The following is a 25,328-nucleotide window of genomic DNA, read 5'->3' on the forward strand; positions in this document are numbered from 1 at the left end:
AAAAAACCTAAAAAATCTATCATCCCTAAAAATTTGCTCCTATAACACCAAGATTTTTAAACCAATCATAGTGTAGATAAATGATTTTTTCAATATCTTAAATTAAAAAATATAAATTTTAACTTTACAAAAACCAAGGTTTTTTTGGAAGAAAAAATAATAATCACTTTTGATTAGTGCAAACTAATTGAATAAAATACATTTTACATATGATAAAATAAAATAAAACATTTTTTTTTTATAATTAGATAAATTAATTTATAGAAAGTATCCTGTCAAAAGCATAGTCAATGGGATTTTTTTGTTTTTCCATCTAACAGATGTAAACGTTTCAAACGTCTTGCACACCTCTAAGATGATGTCAACCATCGATTGCCCAATTGAACTTGTAAAGCTCACATAGGGAACACCTTCGGTCTAATAACTAAAAACATAAAAGAATTTTTTTTATCTTTTTTTATTATTTTCTTTTGATAAGAATATCTTTTAATATTAATATTCTTTAATAAAAAGAGGGGTTAAAATTTATTCAAACAAGAAGAAATACAAAGCACGAGCATCAAACAACCCTATCAAGATCCACTAAGTAGTCAAACTGTTGAGACAAACCCAGAGGTAATTGACCCTTTTCCACAATATTCCAATTTTGCATGTGATCAGAAGCCCATTTGGCCAGACTATCCGCAACTCCATTCCACTCCCTGGGGATTTGAGTGAAAGTAACAGAATTCAAAGAAGCACACAAATTAAGAATCTGGTTAACAACTAAAGCTAACTTCCAACTAACTTCCTCAGAATGTTGTCGGCTCAACAAATGCACCACCACCTGCGAATCAGATTCGCAAATGAGCCTGCTCCATCCAAGAGCACGAACACTCTCCACAACATACAAAATAGAAATAGCCTCCACCAAATTGTTAGTATGATTACCTTTATAAACAAAAAACATAAATTGAACAATTCCCAGACTATCTCTACCAACTTCACCAATACCTGCAGGTTCTAGGTTTCCTCGAGAAGACCCATCCATGTTGATTTTTAGAATGCCCTGCGGAGGAAGACTCCACCTCCCCACCCTATTTATCTTTCGGAGAAGGTGTCTGCATCTATTCCTCATAAGCTAGTTTTGTGGAGGAGGAATATTAAGATGGTTATAGCATATAACATCACCAAGACCCACAACCTCTAATAGGTCACATTTAGCCGAGATAGTTTCCCTCAAAGAATGGAGAATTTTCCCCCACAAATGGTGAGACCCCAACAACACATCTTGAAAGATCCGACGATTCCTCTCCAACCACCAGATATGACAAATAATAAAAGAATGGCCAAGAGTCCAAGCAATTTGAAGAAAGGAAGTCTTGACAGGAGCCTTGCCCCACTGAACAAAGAATTCAACCAAAGAAGAGACATGCCAACAGGTTTGATTCCACACCTCCTACCAAAAGTGCCAAATATGCCTAGTGAAGGAGCACTGGAAAAAGAGATGAGAGATAGTTTCTTCATTGTTACGACACAACACACACATTGAAGGGCCCTAAAAGCCGCGTTTAGCTAAATTATCCCAAGTAAGGCACCGATTGTGGACCACCAACCACATGAAAAAACTACACTTGGGCCAATAAAACTTGTACCAAACTTGTTTCCACCAAGGAACCTGAATGTCTCCAAACCTCTGCTGCACCAGCTCCACATACCCTATAGAGACAAAAAAATTTCCAGACAAATCATTGCTAGCCCAAGCCAAAACATCATTCCCAGCCAAGGTAGTGCACTCCCGAGACTCCAGAATTTGAGTCAGCTCCTGCATGTCTTCCTTAGATCCTCCTGGAGGCCATTCAGAAGGATGTTTCCAATGAAAGAGAACTGCCAACCCACAATTATGGGCAATCTTATAATGGTCAACCGTGTCCCAACCAACAATGGTAAAGGAATAAAAAAGGGCCTGGAGGTGGGGATGAGTAGAAAGGATAGAAGGATGTCCATCCCAAGAATCCAGCCAAAAAAGAGCTTGAGATCCCGTATGACAAATCCAAAAGAGACCATTCTTAACCAGCTGAGCCCCAAGTTTCAAAGTGTTCCATATCATTGAACCTCTACCCACCGAAGGAAAGCGGGAAACATCAACTACATTAACACCTAGAAGATACTTAAGGGTGAGAATATGAGCCCAAAGCTAATTCCGGCTAGAACACCAACACCAATATAAACTTAGCAGCAAGAGCTTGCCCACTTAAAATAGTAGAACATAAGCCAAAGCCACCCTCATTCTTAGGTCTGCACACAGTTTCCCATTTAACAAGACTCCATTTAGCAATCGATAAATTCCCACTCCAAAGGAATTGACGAGAAAGAGCATCGAATTCCTGAAGAAAATGCATGAGAGCAGCCTAAACAAAACACTTGTATATAGGAAGAGATTGAATAATCGGCTTTAAAAGAGTCAAACAAGTCGTTGTAGATAACCAACAGCAAGTCCAATGATTAACCTTTCGATGCAGCTTGTCAAGCAAAATCTGCCAAGAGGCTCTAGGATGTCTACCAATAGTAAGAGGAATGCCCAAATAAACAAAAGGAAGAGACCCAATCTGGAATCGTAGAATGTCATCAATACACCTCTTAATGGCCTGAGGGGTATTGAAAAAGAAAATGGAGGATTTATGCTCATTGACTTTCTAACCTAAAGTTGCAAGGTAAACATCCAGGGCTTACCTAAAATATTCAGCTTCTCAAAAACGTGCCAATCCCATAAGCGACGTGTCATCCACAAACTGGAGATGTGAGTTGTGGCAAGCCATTGCCCCATTTCCATCCATGAATCCAGCCTTGAGCAGCTCAGAATTTTAGAAAATGACCTAGACCCTCCGCCAAAATAATGAACAAATAAGGGGAAAGAGGATTCCCTTGGTGAAGGCCTTTGGAAGCACCAAAAGAATCTAAAGGTTTTCCACTCACAATAACTGAAAAAGAAGCCGAAGTAACACAACTCATAATCCAACTCACCCATTCTGCACTAAAACCAAAGGCTAAGAGAATTTTCTGAAGAAAACTCCATTTGACTCTATCATAGGCCTTGGCCATGTCCAATTTAATGAACATAGATCTCTCCTTTGAAGTTTCCATAGCGTAAATAACCTTAGAAGCCACCACCACCCCATCCAGAATCTTTTTACTAGCCACAAAACCCCTTTGTTCCTAAGAAATCACCACTAGAAGACAAGTTTTGAGCATCTCTGCAATCAATTTAGTGATAATCTTATACACGACATTACAGAGAGCAATAGGCTGAAAAAATTCAATTTTGTTCCACCTTCCTTTTGGGGAATGAGAATCAAGAAGGTAGAGTTCAAGGCTCGAAGCATCTGCTGATTACAAAGAGATTCCCTAACTACCTCAAAAAGATCCAAATTAATAATATCCCAAAACTCTTGAAAAAAATCAATAGGAAAGCCATCTAGGCCCGAAGCTTTACCTTTTTTAATTCCAAAAACAACCTCTTCTAACTTGGGCAGTAGAATTGAACGAGTAAAAGAATCATTCATCGCATTGGTGACAAGAGAGGGAATGCAATAAATGATCAAATTCTCCTCCTCCGCAGCAAGAGGGGAATCTTCAGCAAAAAGAGTAGAATAAAATTGACAAGCCTCACGAGTCAAAGCTAGCAGAGAAGAGATCTGAATCCCTTCAGAGGAAACAAGAGAGGAAATATACCCCTTATTACGACAAGCCTAAACAAAATGATGAAAGAAAGCAGTATTCCTATCCCCTTCTTGCAACCAATCAATTCGAGCCTTTTGTTTCCAATAAATCTCCCCCTGAAGTTCCCATTCCTCCACATCTCGCATGGCCTGGGATTCAACTTTTCCAAGATCATCTGAGAATCTAGAATTCCAAATTTGGCGAGTAATCGCCGCAAGACGGTCAAGAGCATTCCTCTTCCTGGATCAAAGATTACCGAAACAAGACGTATTCCATCTCTTAAGCTCATATTTGACATATTGGAGTTTCTTCACAAAGACAAACATAATTGTGCCATAAGAAGGGCCACCCTCTCTCCACCAATTAGCTACTAAATCATGCAGCAAAGAGTCTCGAAGCCACATAAGCTGAAATTTAAAAGGAAGATTCTTAGGGCCAGCAAAAGCAGAAGTAGAGAATTTAATTGGCCAGTGATCAAAACCTCTCCAATCAAGAATTTGAGAACTAATAACCAAGCCACCGCCAACCCAAAAAAAGGAGACAAGAAACCTATCCAACTGTTCAGAGATCGCCTCCTGTCCACTCCATCTATTGTTCCAAGTGAAAGCCCCATTAGAAGGCTTGACATCCACTAAAGAAAGAGAATCCACTTGAGCTTGAAAAAGGTCAGAGGATGGACCTAACCTAGGCAACCCCCCTCTTTTCTCATCCAAACTCAATACCAAATTAAAATCCCCACCTAAAATCCAAGGAAGATAAGGAGCACATGACCGGACATATCTTATGTGAGCCCAAAGCTGGATTTTACCACGGATGTCAATTGGAGCATAAAAATTAGAAAGTAGAACAGTCTCACTAGAATCCAAAGAAGTAGCAACCATAGAAATAGAAGAATGTCTGGAAATCCACCACAGGGGAGCAATTCTACATGTATCCCAAAAAAATGTCAAACCTCCAGAATTACCCTAAGAACCAATGCACTGACATTGACCAAAATACCAAATACGAGAAGCATAGTGAAGCATGCCATCAATAGAAACCTTAGTCTCCTGAACACAAAAGATGTCCAAAGAATGAGATGCAATCAAATCATGAATATCCTTTTGTTGAGGGATGCTATTCAACCCCCTAACATTCCAAGAAAGAACAATCATTGAGAAGGTTGGGAGAAGTGAAGATCAATGGGTTTGATAGCCCCAGATTCCACTAACAAAACCCCAATAGATTTAATCTTCTCCTGGTCCTTCTTACGACAACCTTTAGAAGAATTATCAAATGAGACTTTCTTATAAGGGCGTTGCTGCAAACCCAAACCCAAAGATGAGCCTTGCCCCTTTCCAGCCAACAACACCTCCTTAGCCAAATCCGTCAAAACAATATCATCCTGGAAGTTAAATGAAGCACAAGGATAACAAAAGATCCATCCTGTTGCGGTCCAACATGTTGACTTAGAACAGGGAGCTTATGTTCCTCCACAATGTCCATACCTACTGTAGCCGCCCTAGAAGAAACATCAATTGGAATCCCTTCTTCCAAGGCCATATTGTCCAAGACCTCAAAATGATTAAAGTTGTCATCAGGCTGGCTATCTATAAATGATCTCTTTTGGCCTCTCCCCTTGGCATGGGATTTAACAGGCATGAAACCATCCTTATCTGGGCCATTTGCTTGCATAGGGGCCCTACCTTTATCTCCTTTATCCGCCTTTGGACCTGAAGGAGGAGGAGAGCCACTAACAAAAGAACCAACATTTTTACTAACTCGAGAACATTGATGTTGGAAATGACCATACTCATGACATGCCCGACAACGAAAAGGGAGAGACTCGTAATGAAGTTGTTGGAGCCATGAAGAAGAGTCCAAACAAATTTCCAAAGAATCTAGCAATGGATTATTTAAGTCAATTTCAACACAGATGCAGGCAAAAGAAATAACCTTTTTATCCTAGGTTTGCTAAGAAATTGCAGTAGGCTTACCAAGCAAAGTAGCGATCTGTTTCAAGATATATCACGCCAAAACTCAAGAGGGAGCCTTGGAAAAAGGACCCACACAAGAAACTTTGAAGGTATCTCTTCCACTAAATTAAACCCCGCATGCTAGGGTTTGACAAACAATCGCACATGGTTATAAAAATAAGGGCCTCCCTCGAAAACCCGATTCCTGTTCGCTATGTTTGTAAAGACAACCAGGAAATAGCTAATCATGGATAGCAGGATCTCCAGCTCACCATCAACCTACCATGTATGAAAAATCCATGCCTCAAGCGCTGACAAAGAAATGTGGATTCTGAGGAATTTACAGATCAATGCATGCTGGCTCCAATAATCAACATCCTCGATAATCGATTCAAGAGGAATTACCAGGACCGACCGATCATGACTACGCAGAAGACAACCATTCACCTTTTTAAATTTAGAGCTCTCCCGTGTATAAAAAGAATCAAACTGTTGTGCATGCAAATTAGAAAAAGACCCAAGATGCGGCGAGGGCCTAGCAACCATCAGGCAGTTGGAAACCCGAGGCTCCCCCATTGAGAACAAAAACCATTGCAAAAACCACCACACCCCAAAATTGGAAACAACCACAGTGAACATAGAAGAAAATAAAGAAGAATGGGACCCCTGTCCCACCCACGCCCCTCCCAATGCACATACCCCACACACAACCCCCCCGTCACCCCACACGGCCAGAAACAAAAAGAAAGGCAACAGCTAGGGCAACCCTAGCCGTTGCGACCACCATAGTCACAACACTCCATCCTTCCGACCATTTTCCCTTTCTTATGTACAAGAAACTTTTAGATGTCATTATATTAATCTTCTTTTATTCGGATATTCTATCTTGTTTTTTTAAGTTTCAAAAAGACAGAAAATTATATATAAAAAAAGAATTAGCTTTATAACTGATCTTCTTCATCTATTAAGGATTAATTTTTCATTAAGTTTAAAATTTATTTTAATTATTTACGTCTTCTTACAAAATTACAAACAATAATTAAATATTCTTAGAATTAATTTAATTTATAATTATTTGTCTTACCAAAATATTGTAGAATAATTATATTTTTAATTAAAAAATATATCTTTTATTATCCTCGTCTTGATAAGAATATCTTTTAATGTTATATTCTTTTATTACGATATTCTATTTTATTTTTTAATTTATTTTGATTCTTCCTCTTCTTTTTGAAGAATTACTTTTCATGAAGTTAAAATTTTATTTTAGTTATTTGTGTATTCTCATGGAATTACAATTAATAACTAAAACATGTTAGAACTAATTAAATTTGTAATTTTTTGTCTTATTATTGTAAAATTATTATATTTTAATTTTAATTTTAATTTGGATAATAAAATACGTTTCAACTTAACCTGTTAATGGGTCTTTGGGGGTTAATCTTTCATCAGATAAAGGGGAGGTCATATGGGAGCCACCTAGCAAGGAATGGATAAAGATAAATTTCGATGGTGCTTCTAGAGGAAATTCGGGAATCTCAGGTGTTGGGGTAGTGGTGAGGAATGATGTCGGATCTAAAAATTTTAAAGGAGCACGACGTCTACAGGATGGTACGAATAAAGAAGTGGAGGCTCAGGCGACACTTCTGGCAACCGAGTTGGCTTTAAATATGAAAGTCCAACGACTGCATTTGGAAGGAGACTCCCAGGTGGTCATTAATGCAATTACTAAAGGCAACACTCCTAGCTGGAAATTAAATTGTTGGGTGTCTATTATCCGAGAGAAACTCAATTTATTTGTGGAATTCTATGTCTCCCATGTCAGGCGAGGTGCAAATGCAGTGGCTGATCTACTCTCTAATATTGGTTGCGACATGGATAGTTATATGGCCAAGTGGTGGAGAGGAGACAAAAGTGTGTGGAGGTGGTCTTAAATGCAGGCCTAATTTGCAGTCTACAATATGCACACAAAGTAAGTTCCTTTATGACAAGTACATTGCAAGCTGGCGCTTGCTCTTTAAAGGGGCAGTTGTCCGTGACAGACAACACGTTTTGGAGAGGGTGGTAGAAGCAGCAAATTTGTCGTGCAATCTCATGGCTCTTACGACATCAATCTTGCATTTATTACTCAACTCAAACGACAGGGGAGGAAGTTATTTCCTTTGGTTTGTGTGTTTGGGGTTGCGTTTCTTTATTATTGCAACTCTTAGTGTTTCTTATGACATTCTTATTGTAGAAGCAGGAGTGAATATATTTTGTAGGTGTTCATGGAAGCAAATTTCACCCTATGTACAAAGAAGAAGCTGGTGCCTTTCCTGGGCAAAGTGTCGAAGAAGAGGATGCAGGGGCTCTTTCGGTACAAGGAGGAGAAGTTGTGGAGTGTGGCGCATCTTATGCTCACAGAAGAGGTAGTGCACATCCACTTCCGTTACAGGACAAATATGAAGGTCTATTCCCTGATTCTAGCATGGGCATGTGAGTTTGAGCCGGAGGTGGAGAAAATCAAACTCACTTTGACCAAATTGATCAACGGGGAGTACCTAACCAATCTCGACTGCATTCTGGAGTGGGTAGTACCCCAGACAAGAATTTGCATCAATGAGGGGGATGATCAGGAGGAGTTGTTGCCCTTTGTTCATGGGCCGGAGGATGACATAAAGGAACAATGTCGTGAACGAGCTCGCATTGGATGGGAAGCCATGAAGATATGTGTAAAACTTATTAGGATGGATGAGGTTTTGAAGGCTTTAAAGGTGGTGGCACGGATGGAGGTTGGGAGGGAGCTGAGAGACAGGTTTGAGGAAGGGCGGGTTGTCCATCTGCTGGCAAGTTTGGAAGGAGATCTCGACTTTGGATGCCTGGATTGCATACCAAAGATGAAAAGTGAAGCAGCAAAGGGTAAAGCTCTGGTTGATAAGGTGGAAGGGGAGAAGGAGAATCAGAGCGAGAACGAGTGAGTGGCCATTTGGCCATTGTTTTCTCTTTTCTTTTTTGATATACTGTTATTAGTTGTTTTAAATTAGATTTCTATAATATTTGGTGCGGAGATGCACTAGACAGTTTCCTTTTTGGGCTTGCATATCTATGGCTTTAGTATAGGATATGGCTGTGGACATTTTGGGGATGTTCTGATTAATTGAAAAATAGGTTTTGAGGACCCGAAACCATTACAACATAGTTAAATAGAAAGCCGAGAAAATAGAGTCCACATACAAAGCGACTGGTCAAAAAACCAGCGAACAGAAAAAACAGCTAAACAACAAAAAACAACAAAGGACCCAAGGAGACACTACATAGTAATTTTCTTCAGCAGATCCTCTGCCTTAGTCACTAGCTCATCATAGGTCACCCCAACTACTTTTAGCTCCTCCAGGTCCTTATTCACTTTCTTTTCCTTCCTCTTTCCATGGGTGCAGGTCTAGGACCTTAGGCTTTCCCGGTTCCTTCTGCATCCAGGTCAATTTCCTAGGTTTCCTTTTCATCATCAAGCTTGCTGATGAGGGTATGGGTGTTGTTGGCTGAGATTTTCAGAATGCTGAGACTCTGCTTTGCAATGTTCTTGAGGCACTCCTCTATCTTGTCCACTTTGGCAACTGTATCTGAGAGCATTTTTTCGCTAGTTTCCTCCAGGGTTTTTCTATCTTGTATCTCCTTTTCAATTTTCTCAAATCGGGGATTAAAGACATCTCTGGTGTCTTCCGCTTTGGCAATTGTGTTCTTTAGATCTTCGATATAATCAGCCATAGTGTTCCCCTCTCCAATGTTAATGGTCTCCAAGATCATGACTCTGTTGCAGAGTTTTTTGTATTCATCTACAGTATTCTTATTCCCATCAATAAGCCATTCAATGGTTTTTATAAAACCCTTCAAGGCCTCGGGATGAGGACCAGGAGAAGGAGTAACTTTACTAGGGGTTATCTGTTCATCTTTAGCGATATGGAGGGCAGAAATAGTGTCGGTGGCCCTGAGGGTCTCCTCCATAGTCTCCATCTCCAGGCTTTGTTCAGCTTCCAGGGTTCTTGTTTGCTTATACTCTTCCAGTTCCTTGCTTGTCTCCTCCGGATCTTTGCCAGTCTCCTCTGTTTTCTTTTGCTTCTTCCTGGGTTGGGCTTGGTTCTTACTTTTTTCCTTTAGCACTCCCTTAGGGTTCTTCTTCTCCTCGGGGAAATCAGAGTCCTCTTCTTTCGAAGAAATACTAATCAAGGGTTTGCTTTGGGGTTTTTTGCTCTTAGAAGAAGAGGGTCTTGATTTCCTCTTCTTGCTCCTCTCATACTCTGAGTCATCAGAGCTTTCCTCATTATCAATCGAGGAATCATTATCTGAATCCTCCTCCTTTGAGAAATCAGAATTAGACATTTCTTCTTTCGAATCCATAGAGAGCTGCATTCGGTTGATTTTACTAGCCTTTAAATGATCATAAATGAGGACCATAAGTCCCTGGTGCATTGCAGTGTCACCCCGAGGATTTTCTTTATATGCTTTTAGGGACGCATTCATAGAACACAGCAAGAAGTAAGGGAAATTCACCTTATCATTATGCCTAAAATGATTTAAGAGGACAAAGTGATATCCATATACTTTCGTAAACCTACCATCTAGAATTATATACCTCATTAAAACAAAGAGAATTTCTCGCCAGGGTTTTGCAAAAGCCCTAGGCGAGTAATAGGTTTTACTCAACTTTACCAGTCTTTTCTTCTCTTTCTCCATGACCAGGTACCTTTCAATGGCTTCCTTGCTGACCTTCCTATCTTTGTAGAAGTTGCAGCCCTCCCTTTTGAGTCCCGTAGCTTTAGCTATTAATTCTTCGTCAATTTCCACCAGTTGGTCGCCCATTTTAAGCTTGCCCTTCTTCCAATTTTTGTAGAAGAAGCTGGTTATCTTTCCATCGCAGCCATGGAGTCTCTCAATGAAGCTCGAAAGACCACCCTTTTGCAAAATTTCCCACACCTCTTCTTTCTGTTTCCACTCCTTGCAACTTCCTGGCTCATATCTTCTCCTATTTCTGCCCATGGTGTCATTTCTCACAGTCAAGTTTAGGTTACAGAGTTGGTGAAACAGAAATCTTGTTGAAGTTAAAACAAAAACCCAAAAAGCATGCATAGTATTAGTGATTTGATAGGTTATAATGCATGTTCTGCTAGCTTTGATGTTATAATGAGTAATTCCCTCATTATCGAAGTAACTCGAAGTGCTTACTTCAGTACATATCATAATTGCCCTGTCAATCAAGATTCTTTGGGGTACTTCGATATCTTTCATTTATTATGATTTGTCTTACATCTCCAGGAAGACCGCTCTCACCTGTCCACGTGGTAATTGTCTCATTCTTCACTGCCACGTTTGTAGCCCAATCAACATAACAGTTGGCCTCCCGATATATATGGGATATGTGACATTTTTTGAAGGTTCTAATGATGTCAATGGCAGAAAAAATTATATTGTGAATCGACCAAGAGGGCATAGAAGTCCCATTGAGACACTTAATAATATTATTGGAATCCCCTTCAATCCAGAGATGGGTACAATTCCATTTTTTGGCTAGAATAATGCCTTGAAGGGCTACCATAGCTTCCGCCTTATGATTGGTTTGAATGCCAATAGGGATAGCAATCATACCTTTGCAAATGCCTCTATCGTCTCTGAGAATAGCTCCACAGCCTGAAGGACCTGGATTTCCTTTGGCTACTCCATCAAAATTGATTTTAAGCCAACCATAGGGAGGGGTTTGCCATTTAACTTCAAGCCTTTTATTGTAGCTGATATTATGACCATTAGTGATCTTCATATTCCAGGCTCTTAAGATATTTAACTCCAAAGAGTTGTTTGAGTAACAAGAGACCTCCATAGTTCCCATATTTTCCTGAATAGCCCTTTGAATTTTCTGAAAAACAATGTCTTGATTTAAGGACACATCCCTAAAAATTCGGTTGTTTCTTTCCTTCCAAAGACCCCACAAAATGTGAGGCAGAGAGATCTGCCACATACACTCATAAAAGAGTTGGTCCAATGAATTTGCCAAGAAGAGAACAAATCTCTGATGTTACTGGGAAACACCCAAGCAAGACTAAAGCTTTTGAGGAATCTTTCCCAAATAGAGGTTGAGAAAGAACAGTGGAGGGCAAGATGGTCCACTGACTCTTCCTCTTGAAAGTACAACACACATCTATTTGGAAGGGCAAAACCTCTGCATTTAAGGTTGTCAACAGTAAGGATCTTATTCTAGAGAATAGTCCAGAAGAACATATGGATTTTAGGAGTGAGCCCTTTTAACCAAGCTTTAGACCAGAAAGGATTCATAGGAGGGGAGGGGGAGAGGATACAATACATCAAAGATATAGTAAAGGTACCTTTGGGGTTATATCTCTAGATCAGGGAATCCTCTTCCTTATTCAGCCAAATTGCAGACAATTGGGTTTTGAGCTTGGAGAGACTGGGATGAATACTATCTATGTTTTGCCAATTGTTCCCATCCCAGTAATCTGCCACTAAGGTACCAAAAGAGCCAATATAGGAGGGAGCATGGGAAGCCCACTCATAGAAATCCATTAGGGGTTTGTCAAAAAGTCAGGGATCCTCCCAGAATCTAACTTTTCTACCATTTCCAAGTTTCCATGTCACACCTTTAGCAATCACATCTTTACATTTAGAAACATGGTTCCAGATATGAGATCCATTTATACTGAGATCCGAATTAAGAAAAGAAGATAGAGAAGAGGACATAAGAGAATACTTACCTCTCCAAATTTTGCACCATTCAGAATCAGAGTTAAACCATCTCCAAACTTGTTTTGACAAGAGAGCTTCATTTAAAGTGCGAATCCTCCTAAGCCCCATACCACCTTTGCTTTTTGTCTTGCAGACCTAATCCCATGCCACCAAGGACATTCTTTTCTTTTCCTCAACCCCAGACCATAGGAATATTCTTTGAATTTTCTCAATAGCTTTAGCATACTTGACTGGAATTTTGAATAAGCTAAGAGCATAAATGGGGATACTTTGAAGAGTAGCCTTAAGAAGAAGGAGCTTACCAGCTTGACTTAAGAAAGCCCCTTTCCAACGTGCAAGTTTTTTGTGAAATTTATCAACCAGCGAACTCCAATATGAGTCAGGAGGGGCAATCCCCATGGGGAGACCAAGGTAGGTAGCAGGAAGGTCAGCAATTTTACACTCCAGAATTCTGCTGATCCTTTGTTGTCTTCTCTCCAGGGTGTTAATGAAAAAGACATCACTTTTGGCCTAGTTAATAAGCTGCCCCGTTGCAGAAGCATATTTGCACAAGGTATTCTTCAGAACTTTAGCTTCTGAGATGCTCAAATCTCCCATAATTATTGTATCATCAACAAACTGCTGGTGTAAACAAATAAGGTCAGCAGAAGAAGGTTGAAGACCCTTAAAGGATCCTATCTGCACCAAGTTTTCCATGGTCCGTCCAAAGCATTCTGCCATAATAATGAAAAGGATGGGGGAGATAGGATCTCCCTACCTAAGACCTCTTGAAGCTTGGAAAAAGGTTGAAGGAGAACCATTGACAAGAACAACAACGGACGTAGTAGAGGTAAGTTGGGAGAAAAGATCCACAACTCTTGGGGCAAACCCAAAGGAAGTGAGGACTTTTTGAAGAAGAGACCAGTCAACCCTATCATAGGCTTTGGAGAGATCGAGCTTAAGGATGAGACCCTGCTTCTTCGCTTTAACAGGAGAGTGAATATTCTCATGAACAGTAATAATGGAATCGAGAATTTGTCTTCTAGGAACAAACCCATTCTGCTGGTGTTTAATTAAAGCCGGGAGAATAGACAAAAGTCTAGAGGTCAGGACCTTAGATATGATCTTGTAAAAGGAATTGCAGAGGCTAATAGGTCTGAACTTGTCCAGAGAATCAACACCTTGAATCTCGGGGATAAGAGCAATAAAAGTACCATTTATTTCCTTCAAGAGTTTTCTAGCCCCAAAGAATTCCTTAACCCCATTTGCAACATCAGTCTCGATAATGTCCCAAAACTCTTGAAAAAAGAGCATTGGGAATCCATCAGGACCAGGGGCTTTGTTTCCATCAAAGGAGAAAACAACATTTTTTATTTCTAAGGTGGAAGGAATGGAAGAGAGAAATACATTATTTTGGGCTTCAATGAGACGAGGAATGTTCTGAAGAAAAGAGGACTGAGCTTTAGCATCCAGACTTTGATCCCTCGAAAGGAGGTCTGATAAATACCTCTTAGCTTCATTCCTTATTTCATCTTCCTTGACCAACTCCCCACTGTCCACAACTAACTTGTTCATCCTGTTGGCAGCTTTATGTTTGATGGTTGACATATGGAAGAATCTTGTATTCCTGTCTCCTTCCTTGAGCCACATGCATCTCGATCTCTGCTTCCAGAACATTTCCTCTTTAGTAATAATATCATGGTATTTATTAAGAATCTTATTCTCCTCAGCAATAGAAACAGTACTGAAACCATCCTTCTGGATCTGGTCCTGGATATCTTTAAGGTTTTCCTGAATTTTACTCTTAGCCTCAAATATATTCCCAAAGTTGTTCTTATTCCAAATTCGGATGTTGTCCTTCACACTTTTGAGCTTCTTAACCACTTTGAACATTGTTGTTCCCTCAACTTGGATACTCCACCATTTTTGAATATATTTTTTAATATTAGGGTGAAGTGTCCACATTTTTTCAAATCTAAAGGGATAGTTTTTTCTTCTGTTGATCAAATCAGCATTAAAAGTAATTGGAAAGTGATCGGAACCAACCCGAATATGTGCAGATAAAGAACAGAAATACTGTCTGTACCAATCATCAGAAATAAGAGTTCGGTCAAGGTGCACTTGAATAAGGTCATTACCATTTCTTCTATTTGTCCATGTGAAATTACAACCCTGTATCTCCAAATCATTAAGAGCTAGAGAATTAATAAAATCCATGAGGGCCATCCTACTTTCCAGCTGAGGCGGGCTGCCTCCAAATTTTTCCTCCTCTTTTAAGGGCATATTGAAATCCCCCATAACCATCCAACTTAGATTTTTGAAACTTTCCCTACCCTGTTTTATCCTTTTCCAAAAAGAGTTTCTAGCCTTTAAGGTATTAGGAGCATAAATGTTTGTGAGAACCCATGAAAAACCATCTTTAAGATGCTCAAATTTAATACAAGAAAAATTACCTTCCTGAATAATGACCTGGCCTTTAACAGTGTTAAGATTCCAGATGGTTGCAATGCCTCCAAAAGCACCCTCAGAACTTCCCCCACTAATTTTACCATTTTTGAAAAACTTCAAAGATTCAACTTTTTCTCTACTCATTTTGGTTTTTTGAATAAGAAAAATGTCAGGATTGCTATCTCTTATCATATTCCTAATAATATCATGTTTATGGGGATTATTTAGACCCCTTAAGTTCCAAGAGATTATCTTCATAGTTACTTACCAATTCCCAGCTCCTTGAGAGTTTTTTGAGTTCCATCTGCTATGTTCTTGTTGGCCTCCATGTCTCTAACTTTGTGATTAGAGGGTCGCCCTGGGGAAGAGGAGACGTATCAAGGATGTCGAGGGTGTTGCTGCTTTCTTACTCCTGTGTTTAGGCTGCTTCCATTCCATTTTTGATACAGGAACCACTTCCGGATTGGTTAGGATTTTGGAAATTTCATCTTCATTACCCCATTTAGGAGTTCTAGACTCAGTTGAAATAATGTTTGTTGTTCTTGAATGCTGATCCGAATCCGAAAGACTCAATCCCAAAATTGCACACTTTTGGGCTTCTTGTATTTCAAAACTAGGTATGGCTACAGAAGAGTCTGTCTTTTCAACTTGTGGATCTGGGATCTCACCTTCCTCTGGTTGATAGTCTCTAGCTTCTACTGCCTTATTTTCATATGTGTCATCCACCACTTCATCTTTTGCTTTTGGAGGATCATTCTGATCGTTCAAATCCCTTTTCTACGTATTTTTTTTGGGGCTAGCTTTGGTTGTTTCATTCCTATCTGCCTCTTGAACCGTGGGACTGAAGATAGAGTTTGAGGCTTCCTTCTGTTCCCCCAAAGGAGAAAAGCGATTTGAATTTTTTTCCTTATTTTCTATGTTTTTAACTTGCCACACCCTTTTCTCTGGCATATTCTAGCTTTCAATCTGAGGTTTTAACTGATTAAGCTCCGCCTTTTGCTTTTTCGGGCAAGATTTTGCCCAATGACCTACCTTTTTACAATGGAAACAAGCAAAAGGAATAGTTTCATATTCTATATGTTGCTTCTAGGTTCCCAGTTTTGAAACTAGATCAATCTGTTCCGGCATATTTGCATCAGGGGCTACTCCAACACAGAACCTAGCATGGGTTAATCTTCTTTTTGAAGCAGTGATTGGGCCAATAGAGAGTAGCTCACCAAAAGAACTTGCTATTCCAGAGAAGATGCTTTCTGCCCAATACTTGAGAGGCAATCCTGGGAGTTTTATCCACACTGGAACCTGCGCCAAAATAGAATCATTCATATTTAATTTCGGATGCCATTTTCTTAGAACCAGGGTTGTCTTTCCCACCATCCAGGGACTCCCGCACAAGATCTTAACCTTATCTTCTTCACACGAAAAAGAGAAAGACAGAAGACCTTTGGGTAGAGCCGAGACCTCTACATTTCCTTTAAGTGCCCATTTTTTATTAACAAAGGCCCTAACAACTTCAATATTTGGGCGCGGACCCATAAATTTCCCTACCAAGGAGTTCGACATACTGTTGATATTATGGTCCAGAACCTGGTCAGGGATGGAGATAGCAAACTTACCACCAGAAGGGTCAGAAATATTCTTAACAGGAGGAAGGGAGGATTTACCAGTTGGTCTAGATCCAAAAAGGGAAGACCATTTTTTCCCCTCCCTCCCGTTATCCACGAAGTCAACTAGTGGCGTAGGCAACCCATTGGACCCTACCCCCAGATTCCCAGAAGAATCCTCTGTCACGGTAAATAGAGTACCATCGAACTGTGAGTCAGCAACCGGAACTAGGAGGTCCGGGGGCTTGTCCTTATCGTCAATAGGACTAGCACCGTTGATCTGGCTGCTCTCACCATTGGAACCAAGGTTCCCGCCTTGATGGAAATTTGAAATTTGAGCTCCCGTTCCTCCCACTCCTCCCATCTTTTGTCATATACATTTTGGGGATGTTGTTTACAACATGTAAATGGTTTATGGATGCTGGTTGATATGTATATCTTTTATTTCTGAATTAATAAAAAACAAAAATTACTGATAAAAAAAAAATGTTTCAACTTAAAACCTAAATTAAAAGTTTAGAGAGAGAGAGAGAAAGATAATTTTTTATTTGATAATTTCATGCAAATAATTTAAAGATAGCATGTGTTCTTGAGGAGTTATGCTTAAGGTAGCATGTCATTTGATTATTATCTCCATCTTTATCTCTCTACCCTATCTATATCTCATTATCTCTCTATGTATCTCTCTTTCTTCCCCTATCTTTCCCACTATATCTCTCTTTATATCTCCATCTTTCTATCCCTCTCTCTCCCTCTCTCCCCATTGCTCTCTCTTTTTATATCTCTCTACTTCTCCTCTATCTTCTTGTAAGATGTTGAAAATTAGCGCTTTAACACCTTGATTGATAAAGCCACTAATTTCCATGGGATCACCTTACATTAAGGGAAGGGAATTAAACTTAGTTGATCCAATCCCAAAAGGACTGAATTTGGATCAGGTTAATTCTTCCTGTGTTTGATTTGAAATTAAATTGTGATTAGGGTTGACTTGAAATGCTATATCTAGAAGCAACAATGAGAAATTGGCATAAAACAATAATAACAAAATGTTCTAGATATTATGTAGAGTTGTAAGCCTAGATCTGAGGAGGGAAAATGGACTAGAACTTGTGACGGAAGATTCGAGTTGAATTGTCAAGATCAAGGGGAGCAGGTAACCCTGGTCCTTCAAATATTGCAGGCAGATAGACTAGATCTTTTTCGAATCAGGATGATGCACATAATCCACTGTCAGCGACTCATTAGAAATTCTTGGGACGGAGTCGGTCGCCCTAGTTCTTCATTTTTTGTGCCATCAAAATCTGAGTTTGATTGTTGTCATCTACACTGTCAAACTTCTCACTTGCAACTCCTAAAACAATTCCTTGCACACAGAAAGAAGGAAAAAGGTTTGGTTGATGGTGGTTTTCCTTAGGTGAAACCCCAATTTAGGAATTAACCTTGAAACGTAATTGAAATAGAACTGAAATAAAATGCTTTCCTTTTGAAGGATATGCTAGATCTGATCTAAAAATGCTCGAACTTGATAAATGAAGTTTGCTTAGGTCCTCATGAAAAGGCTTAGGATGTAATGTAAAGTGTCTTCATAGAAGGTTGATCATGGATGTTTGAACTTGAATGCTTGATCTTGAATTCACTTTCTCCTTCAATGCTTGATGAATGCTTGAAGGCTTTCTCACATAGACTTGAATTGATTTTGCTAGAGTGCAATTGGGATCCTTTTTTGGAGGTTCCCAAATGAGGAGGATAGGTTTCCTTTTATACCTAATCGTACATCAAAAATTTGATTTTTTGGAGCAGGGCGAAATAGAGACAAATTTATCGCCCACATTAGGTGATTGTTGTGAGGTCTTATTTTTGGTCCTAATTGGGAGAACCAGGGCATCCTAGTCCTATAAATTAGGACTCAAAATGGATGGCCTTTAATTCCTCTGCCAAAAGCTTCTACCATAATAATGAAAAGGAAATGAGACAATGGGTCTCCTTGTCTGATACCCTTGGAGGATGAGAAGTAGCCTTCAGGTTTCCCATTTATCAAAATTGAGAACTTTGATGTTGAGATGCATTCAAACACCCAATTAATACATTGATTATTGAAGCCAAATGCTTGCATTATCTCAGATAAAAAGCATCAATTTACATTGTCATGTGCCTTTGATATGTCTAGTTTTATGATCATCTCTGCTTTATTTGTGTTTTGAAGAGTATGGATAGCCTCTTGTGCTACAATTACCCCTTCTAAAATTGATCTCCTTGGAAAAAACATTGTTTGTTCTTATGAAATAATGCTATCCATAATTGGCTTAAGTCTATTAGTCATTACCTTGGAGAGTATTTTATAAAGAGAATTACAAAAAGAGATTGGTCTAAAATCCCCAAGTCTTACAACTTTCTCTTTCTTCGGGATAATGGCTATGAAGGTGTTATTGATTTCTTTAAGAATATTTCTAGATTTTCTCGATTACTCTAAGGCTTCCACCAAGTCTGTCCCTATAATGTGCCAACACTTTTTGAAAAAGCCGGTAGGGAAACCATCTGGCCCAGGAGCTTTATCTAATGGGAGTTGGTTGAGGGCCCTAGAAACTTCTTCCAAAGTGATGCTCTCATTTAACCATCTATTTTGATCATTTGTGATAACTTTGGGGATGACTGAGAGAAACTTGTTTTGTTCCCTTAATTCCGATCCTGCATCATTATTTAGCAAATTACTCTTGAATCATATGATTCCATTCCGAATAGCCTGTGGATCCTTAATGAGCCGATTCCCTTGAGCCTCTAGATTGAAAATGTTGTTAATGCTTCTTCTTTGCTTGGTGACATTATGAAAAAATTAGTTGTTTTTGTCTCCAGCTTGAAGCCATCCCTCTCTTGAATTTTGTTTCCAAAATATTTCTTTTTTAGAGAGGATATCTTCATACTCTGCTAATAATTCCTTTTTCCTTAATGTATTCTTCTTGGGATATAAAGTCCTTGATTACTTTTTCATTCAGCTCCTCCAATTGAGTTTCCAAATTTCTCTTTGATTCAAATATATTTTTGAAGTGTTCAACATTCCATTCCAGCAGCTTCCTCTTAATATATTTCATTTTTGAGACAAAACTATATAGTTTTGATCCTTCAAAATAACCTTCTTTCCACCATTGTTCTATAAAACAAAACATGTTATTGTTTCTAAAATTATAATAACTATCCATTAATTAGAAAATAATATTAAATAAATACTATATACATTTCAAAGACATGTTCTAATAAAAATGTTCGAAAATTAGTAAATTTGGTACAACCAAATTCATAATAGTATGAGGCAAATTAAAGACTTAAAGATTCAACATAACCAATTAGATTTCAATAATGAAATAAAAATAGACCTGGAGGAAAACCCTGCTCCATTTTTTTTTTTATGGATGCTCTTGGTCATACTCCGGTGATCAATCAGGAAGGCATTTTGAAAACTTTTTTTATTAACTTCCTGAACAGGCTGATCCAAACTTAGAAATTATGAATCCAAGTTGTCTGTAACACCCAATGAAACCTTATATGAAAGAGTCAATACTTGCTTACAGGTGCTTGTGTTCTAAACAATTATAAATTTTTGAAGTCATATTTTTGAAGTCATGCAATTTCTACAATCTATTGTATTAGTTATATTAGTTCTTTTCATCTTGATGATAGATCATGTAATATGATCTGAAACGTTGATGGTAAAAAGTATTATATACAGATCAAAGCCAGAAATGAAAAGAACTAATTACAAATTTGAGGATCGGATTCTATAAGATTATATATATAACACAACCGTTTGCCAATTTGTTTTTCCTTCTTTCCAAGTGGTGAAGACATTTTTTCCCTAATTTCTTCAGTCTATTGTGTTTGATCCTTTACCTGATAAATCAGATTTATTTAACTTGCAGCAACAGAGGTTGTCTGCATCACTAAGTATTGACAGTCTTCTCTAAGACAGCAGAAAGGAATACTTCACCTCCATTCTTGTCTAGTTTAGGCTCCACAGTCCACAAAAGCTTTGCATACCTAAGCTTCTCAAACACTGCTATATACTCTTTCACATCTTTCTCTGAGCAAAAGAATCTATCAATCCACAGAAGACCCCCTGGCCGAAGCACTCTATCCCAATCAAACACAATAAACTCTAAAAACTCCACATCAATCCACCCATCAAGAAACAATGTAGTGTGAATAATATCAAGTGTGTTATCAAAGAAGGGAAGCCTCTGGTTCACAGAAATGTATAGAGGAATGAGCCCCCTCAGAGCTATCATTTCATTGAAGGGTGCCCCTAAGTTAAGGGTTGCTGTGGCAATTGTAACATTCCTGGACCTCATTAGGGCAGCAAAGGTCCCTGTCCCAGGACTGAAATCTAGGCCAATTTTGATCTCTCCGGGTGCCTTTAGGCTCAACACTTCATACACACTAAACTCTGCAGTGTTGTTATTGTTGGCTATCCATCGCATGGATTCATGAGCTTCAAGGTTGAAGCACTCAGCACACTTGTGGAATCCTCTGTAACAAAGAATAAGTGTGAGATAAGAAAGCTTAAGAAAACACTACTAGGACTAAAAGCTTTAACAAAATTGAACATTTTCCCTCTACTGAAACAATCACAAACATGGAATGCAGATATTCTACAAGCTATTAATTCCAAACATAATGGCATGGCTACTAGGAGAGGCTGTGCCATTAACATTTCTGAAAAGAAAGAAAGAATGTATTGGATGTGTATTTATTTTAATAATAATAATTCAACAGCAAAGCTTTCTCACTGAGAAAGTTATAAGTGTGAAATAGAGAAGGTTTGTAAGATACTACAGTATTGAAGCTTAATCAATTAGAATTCCCAAAAGTGCCCTAAATAATTGATATACAGTGGAGAGGTGGACTCATGGAAGCTACTGCTTATAGATACATGACGGAGCCACCTACATTTTCACAGTAAACTTTCAGGCGGTTGTCCTGTTACCGCTTGGTTCTTTTTCAGTTGAATGGCAGCTAGGAGGTTAAAATTCTTTTGAAGCAACATCTTTTAGGTAATACAAAATACAAGACTTCATGGCTTTTGAAGGCAATAGGTAACACAACCAGGAGATCAAAATGATTTCTGGGAATACAAAACCAAAGCAACTGGGTTTAATGTAGTATCTGAGTATACAAAGAGTGAATCAAGAGTCAAATTTGTAGCATTGCATACTCCTTGTAGAGGGTGGACCTTCTATTGTTTATTATAATTAGAATTCTCCTACTTAATGTAGTATCTGAATGTATAAAGAGCAAATCAAGAGTTAAATTTGTAGCACTGCATATTCCTTCTAGAGTGTGGACCTTCTGTTGTTTATCATTATAAATTCTCCCAATTTTAGGAGTCTATCCTCTTCAAAGAGGGAGCAGGCATAGAATTGGCTCTGAGAATATGATAATTACTTAGCTGGGATGTCACTATGGAGAAAATTCAACACAGTTCTATGCAAAAGGTCTTCAGTGGGCTCAGGGGCACTATTAAGTAAAATTTGATAGCCCCCTTCCAGGAGAGGCTTAAATGGTTTTGTAAAAGGCATAAGATTTCTGAGCTGCTGCTATTTACTTTCCAAAAAAATGCATTAGCACTGTGGGTTCATATCCATGAAAAACCTAGAAGATATGACTACTGAAAGCATATCATTTATTGAAAGGTATCCTAGTACTGAAAACATGTAGTCCGTTCTTGAGCAGCTGTTTAATTTTTTTTCGAAGAGTTTGATTGCTTTGCATTTGTAGACATATGATTTCCGCAGTTCATAATGTTATTGTGCATAGCTTCTAGAATCAATTGTGTGAGTTTATTTCCTTGAAGTTTCAGATCAAACTACATGTTCCATCATCAAGAAGAAGAAAGCAAGAGATTGATAGCAGACCAGGCAAGATTTGCATTTACCGAATCAAGATTCTTCATTTTCTAGTAGTTGCCAATAAAGTTCATATGGGGCAGTCTGAACTGTCAAAGTAAGCACTATAAGTTTGCAGCAAAGAGAATTTTATATGCCAAAATACAATTACATATTATCACAAACAGACTCAGAATAAGCACTAATCAGTGCACTGTAGAAAGCTTTAAAATGGCCACTAATCATTCATGGTTTGAACAGGAATGCTGGCACTATAATGAAGCCTAATAAAGTTCGACGTTTCTTGATTCCGGGAGATTTTTCTATTAAATTTTTCTCAATTTGAAAATTGAAATCAGATTCTGTAATATTTCTGAGAATAATATCTAAATATCATTGCTATTGATTGTCAGATTTTGATTTTAAAAAATTAACTTCTTTTAATTCATTACTTAAAAGAAATTTTCAAATTTTTTGTTGATAATCTGTGAGATTTCTCAGAGTAGTAAAAGTTAGCTACAATGGCATCACACCCGGGAAGTCTCAATTTTTAAATATGGGTAGTTAAATCTATCAGCGGTAGTTTTCGATTCCTCTGAGTAGCAAAACTTAAATTCAGTAAAAAGGACTGAAATTCAGTACCTGTTGGTAATATTTTTGGAAGTGAGGCAGGCAAAACCTTTGCATTTGTAGTGTGTCCATCGCAAGCTGCCATCGTCTGGAAGGGACCAGAGAGCGGAGAGCACAGGCAGGCGCGGGGTGACCCTGCTCCTGCCCCTTCCCTGGGGTCTAGCAGCCAAGCACCGGCGGCGAGGGGGTGGATCGCAGCCTTGCACCATCAGCTCCTGGGCTACAGGCCAATCATCTGGGCACATCCCGGACACATTGTAGAGCATATATTGCTCTGCTTTAAGGCTATCAGAAATGCAGGCTAGGCCAACTGTGGGATAAGCTGCCATGGCTCCCATGAAGTTCTTTCTACCATGTCTGTTCTCCTTAGGTTCTGTATATTTCTTGAGCTCACTAGAATGGAACATGGACGTATGAAGAGACCCATTTTCTTCATCTTCCTCTTCATCTTCTTCTGGCTGTAGCTCTGGCTCTGAATTGGGTTCTGGCTTTGAATCCGACTTCAATTCTTTAATTTCTATCCCATCATGTCCCTGCTTCAAATTCGAAGTAGATTGTATGATCTCAAGCATTTTATCTAAGTTCCACACGATCTCTATGAGCAAGTTGCTGTGATTCAATCTCTCTGCTTTGAGCTGCACCCCACAATCTGAATTCGGTATGTCCACATTCTTCTGCATTGAGCGGCCTAGCATGCCCTGCAGATAGGCAATCTTCCTTGCAAGGAGATTTATTTCATGGGGGCCATTAGTAGTCCCAATGAATGCAGCCCTTGAGGTTGATTCAGCACCACCTTCATTATCTCTGAAGGACACAATATTATGTGACCAGTAGCGGAACAGACCACTTAATGTCATAAAAGCTAGTGCTGCAGTAATTGCAACATGAAATCTGAGACCCCATTTATGTTTGTTGTGAGGCCTATGCATTTCTTATAAAACAACCAAAAAATAAAAGAATTCACAGGCTTGTATTTACTATTTACAGAGATCTATAGAATTAATGAAATGATTTACATATATATTAACATCCACCAGATTCAACTGTCTCTGGGGCTGGCTACAAACGCTATTAGCTTCATGATCTCAAGGAAAGAATGCCATTGGAGTACATAACAGAAGTACAGATCAAATATATGGTTTGAAGTTCAATAGAAAATTTGTCAATTCATCCAGAAGCCTACCCAAGATGCAATCTCAATGTTCCCTGGATAATATATTTTTCAGAAACTCTTCCCAACACCCAAAAAGATCTTTAAACAGATATGAATAAAACTGTCCTTTTCCTTGTTTTATACTTATGCATTCCATGAATTGCTCATCAACTTGGCAACAGGCATTAATGCAATGCAGTTCTTTTCCTTGTCTAACGGTGAAGTGCCGGTTTCACTCATGGGTTGCAGTGTTGGGAACTGTAAAATAACCCTGCAACTTGGTGGTGGCAAAGTAATAGAAAGAGTATAAACATTTAAGTAATTTTTAAAAGGAGTTGCTTAGACATGGAATCATCATCCATTGACTTAAATAACAGTAACCAATCACAAGTATGTGGAATTCAAGAAGGAATACCCATTAATCTTGCATCGACCACTTTCCAAGGCACATAATTTGCTCGGTATTCGTTGAGCTTCTTTTTTAAAACGTTGTCCCCCACGATGGTGAGGGCGCCTAACATTACAACTGAAAGAAAACCAGATCTTGTTAGGCCCTTCATAACAAGGACTTTGCTCTTAGTTTTTTACTCAGACCAGTTCGGCTGCTTCCTGTATTGTTGTTTTTCTATAGGAATGTATAGGGATGTTGCTTGAAGGGCAAGTTTGAATAACACATTCAGTTTGATTTGTTTAGATGGTTTGTCCTTAGCTTTTCGAGTGATTAGTGTGATTTCGGATGAAAAACTTAAACAAGGCAAAGCTTAGATTGTGTTGTTTAAATCAATGTTGTTTAAATTCTCTTATAATTGTCTTGTTGTTTAGTGTGATTTCAAATGAATCATTTAAACAAGTCAAAGCTTAGAACGTGTAGTTTAAATTTTCTTATAATTGCTTGTTGTTATTCTATAGGACCGTTGCTTGAAGGGTAAGTTTAACAACGCACTCAATTGTATTGTTGTTTTTCTATAAGACTGTTGTTTGAATGGTAAGTTCAACAATACACTCAAGCTTTGATTTGTTTAGGCGTTCGTCGAAACTACACTAGCTTCTCTAATAGGGCCCACTTATTAGTGTGATTTAGATGAACCACTTAAACAAGTCAAAGCTTAGAATGTGTTGTTTAAGCCAAACTCGTGTGATTATTTCAATCCACCACTTTTTAAGATGTGTGTATCATTTTCTTTTAACAATTAATATATACCTACCTATTCATTAAAAAAATCACTATACCTCCATATATCTTATTTTTTTGCCATTTATT

General features: G+C 38.6%; 2 protein-coding genes across 2 annotated transcripts; both read right to left on the minus strand.

Moving 5' to 3' along the window:
- Positions 1–559: 559 nt before the first annotated feature.
- Positions 560–1,030, minus strand: LOC131866290 (uncharacterized). Its single transcript, XM_059215444.1, has one exon. The coding sequence runs from the start codon at positions 1,028–1,030 to the stop codon at positions 560–562; it is 471 nt and encodes a 156-aa protein (XP_059071427.1).
- Positions 1,031–20,003: 18,973 nt separating this feature from the next.
- LOC131043531 (probable methyltransferase At1g29790) lies at positions 20,004–24,450 on the minus strand. Its single transcript, XM_057976742.2, has 2 exons — positions 22,927–24,450; positions 20,004–20,929 (listed from the first exon to the last, which is right to left on the minus strand). Exons 1-2 carry the CDS (start codon positions 23,841–23,843, stop codon positions 20,344–20,346), a joined length of 1,503 nt encoding a protein of 500 aa, XP_057832725.2. The 5' UTR covers positions 23,844–24,450; the 3' UTR covers positions 20,004–20,343.
- Between the last annotated feature and the right edge of the window lie 878 nt (positions 24,451–25,328).

This window comes from Cryptomeria japonica, chromosome 2 (assembly GCF_030272615.1).
Source record: "Cryptomeria japonica chromosome 2, Sugi_1.0, whole genome shotgun sequence".
NCBI lineage: Eukaryota > Viridiplantae > Streptophyta > Pinopsida > Cupressales > Cupressaceae > Cryptomeria > Cryptomeria japonica.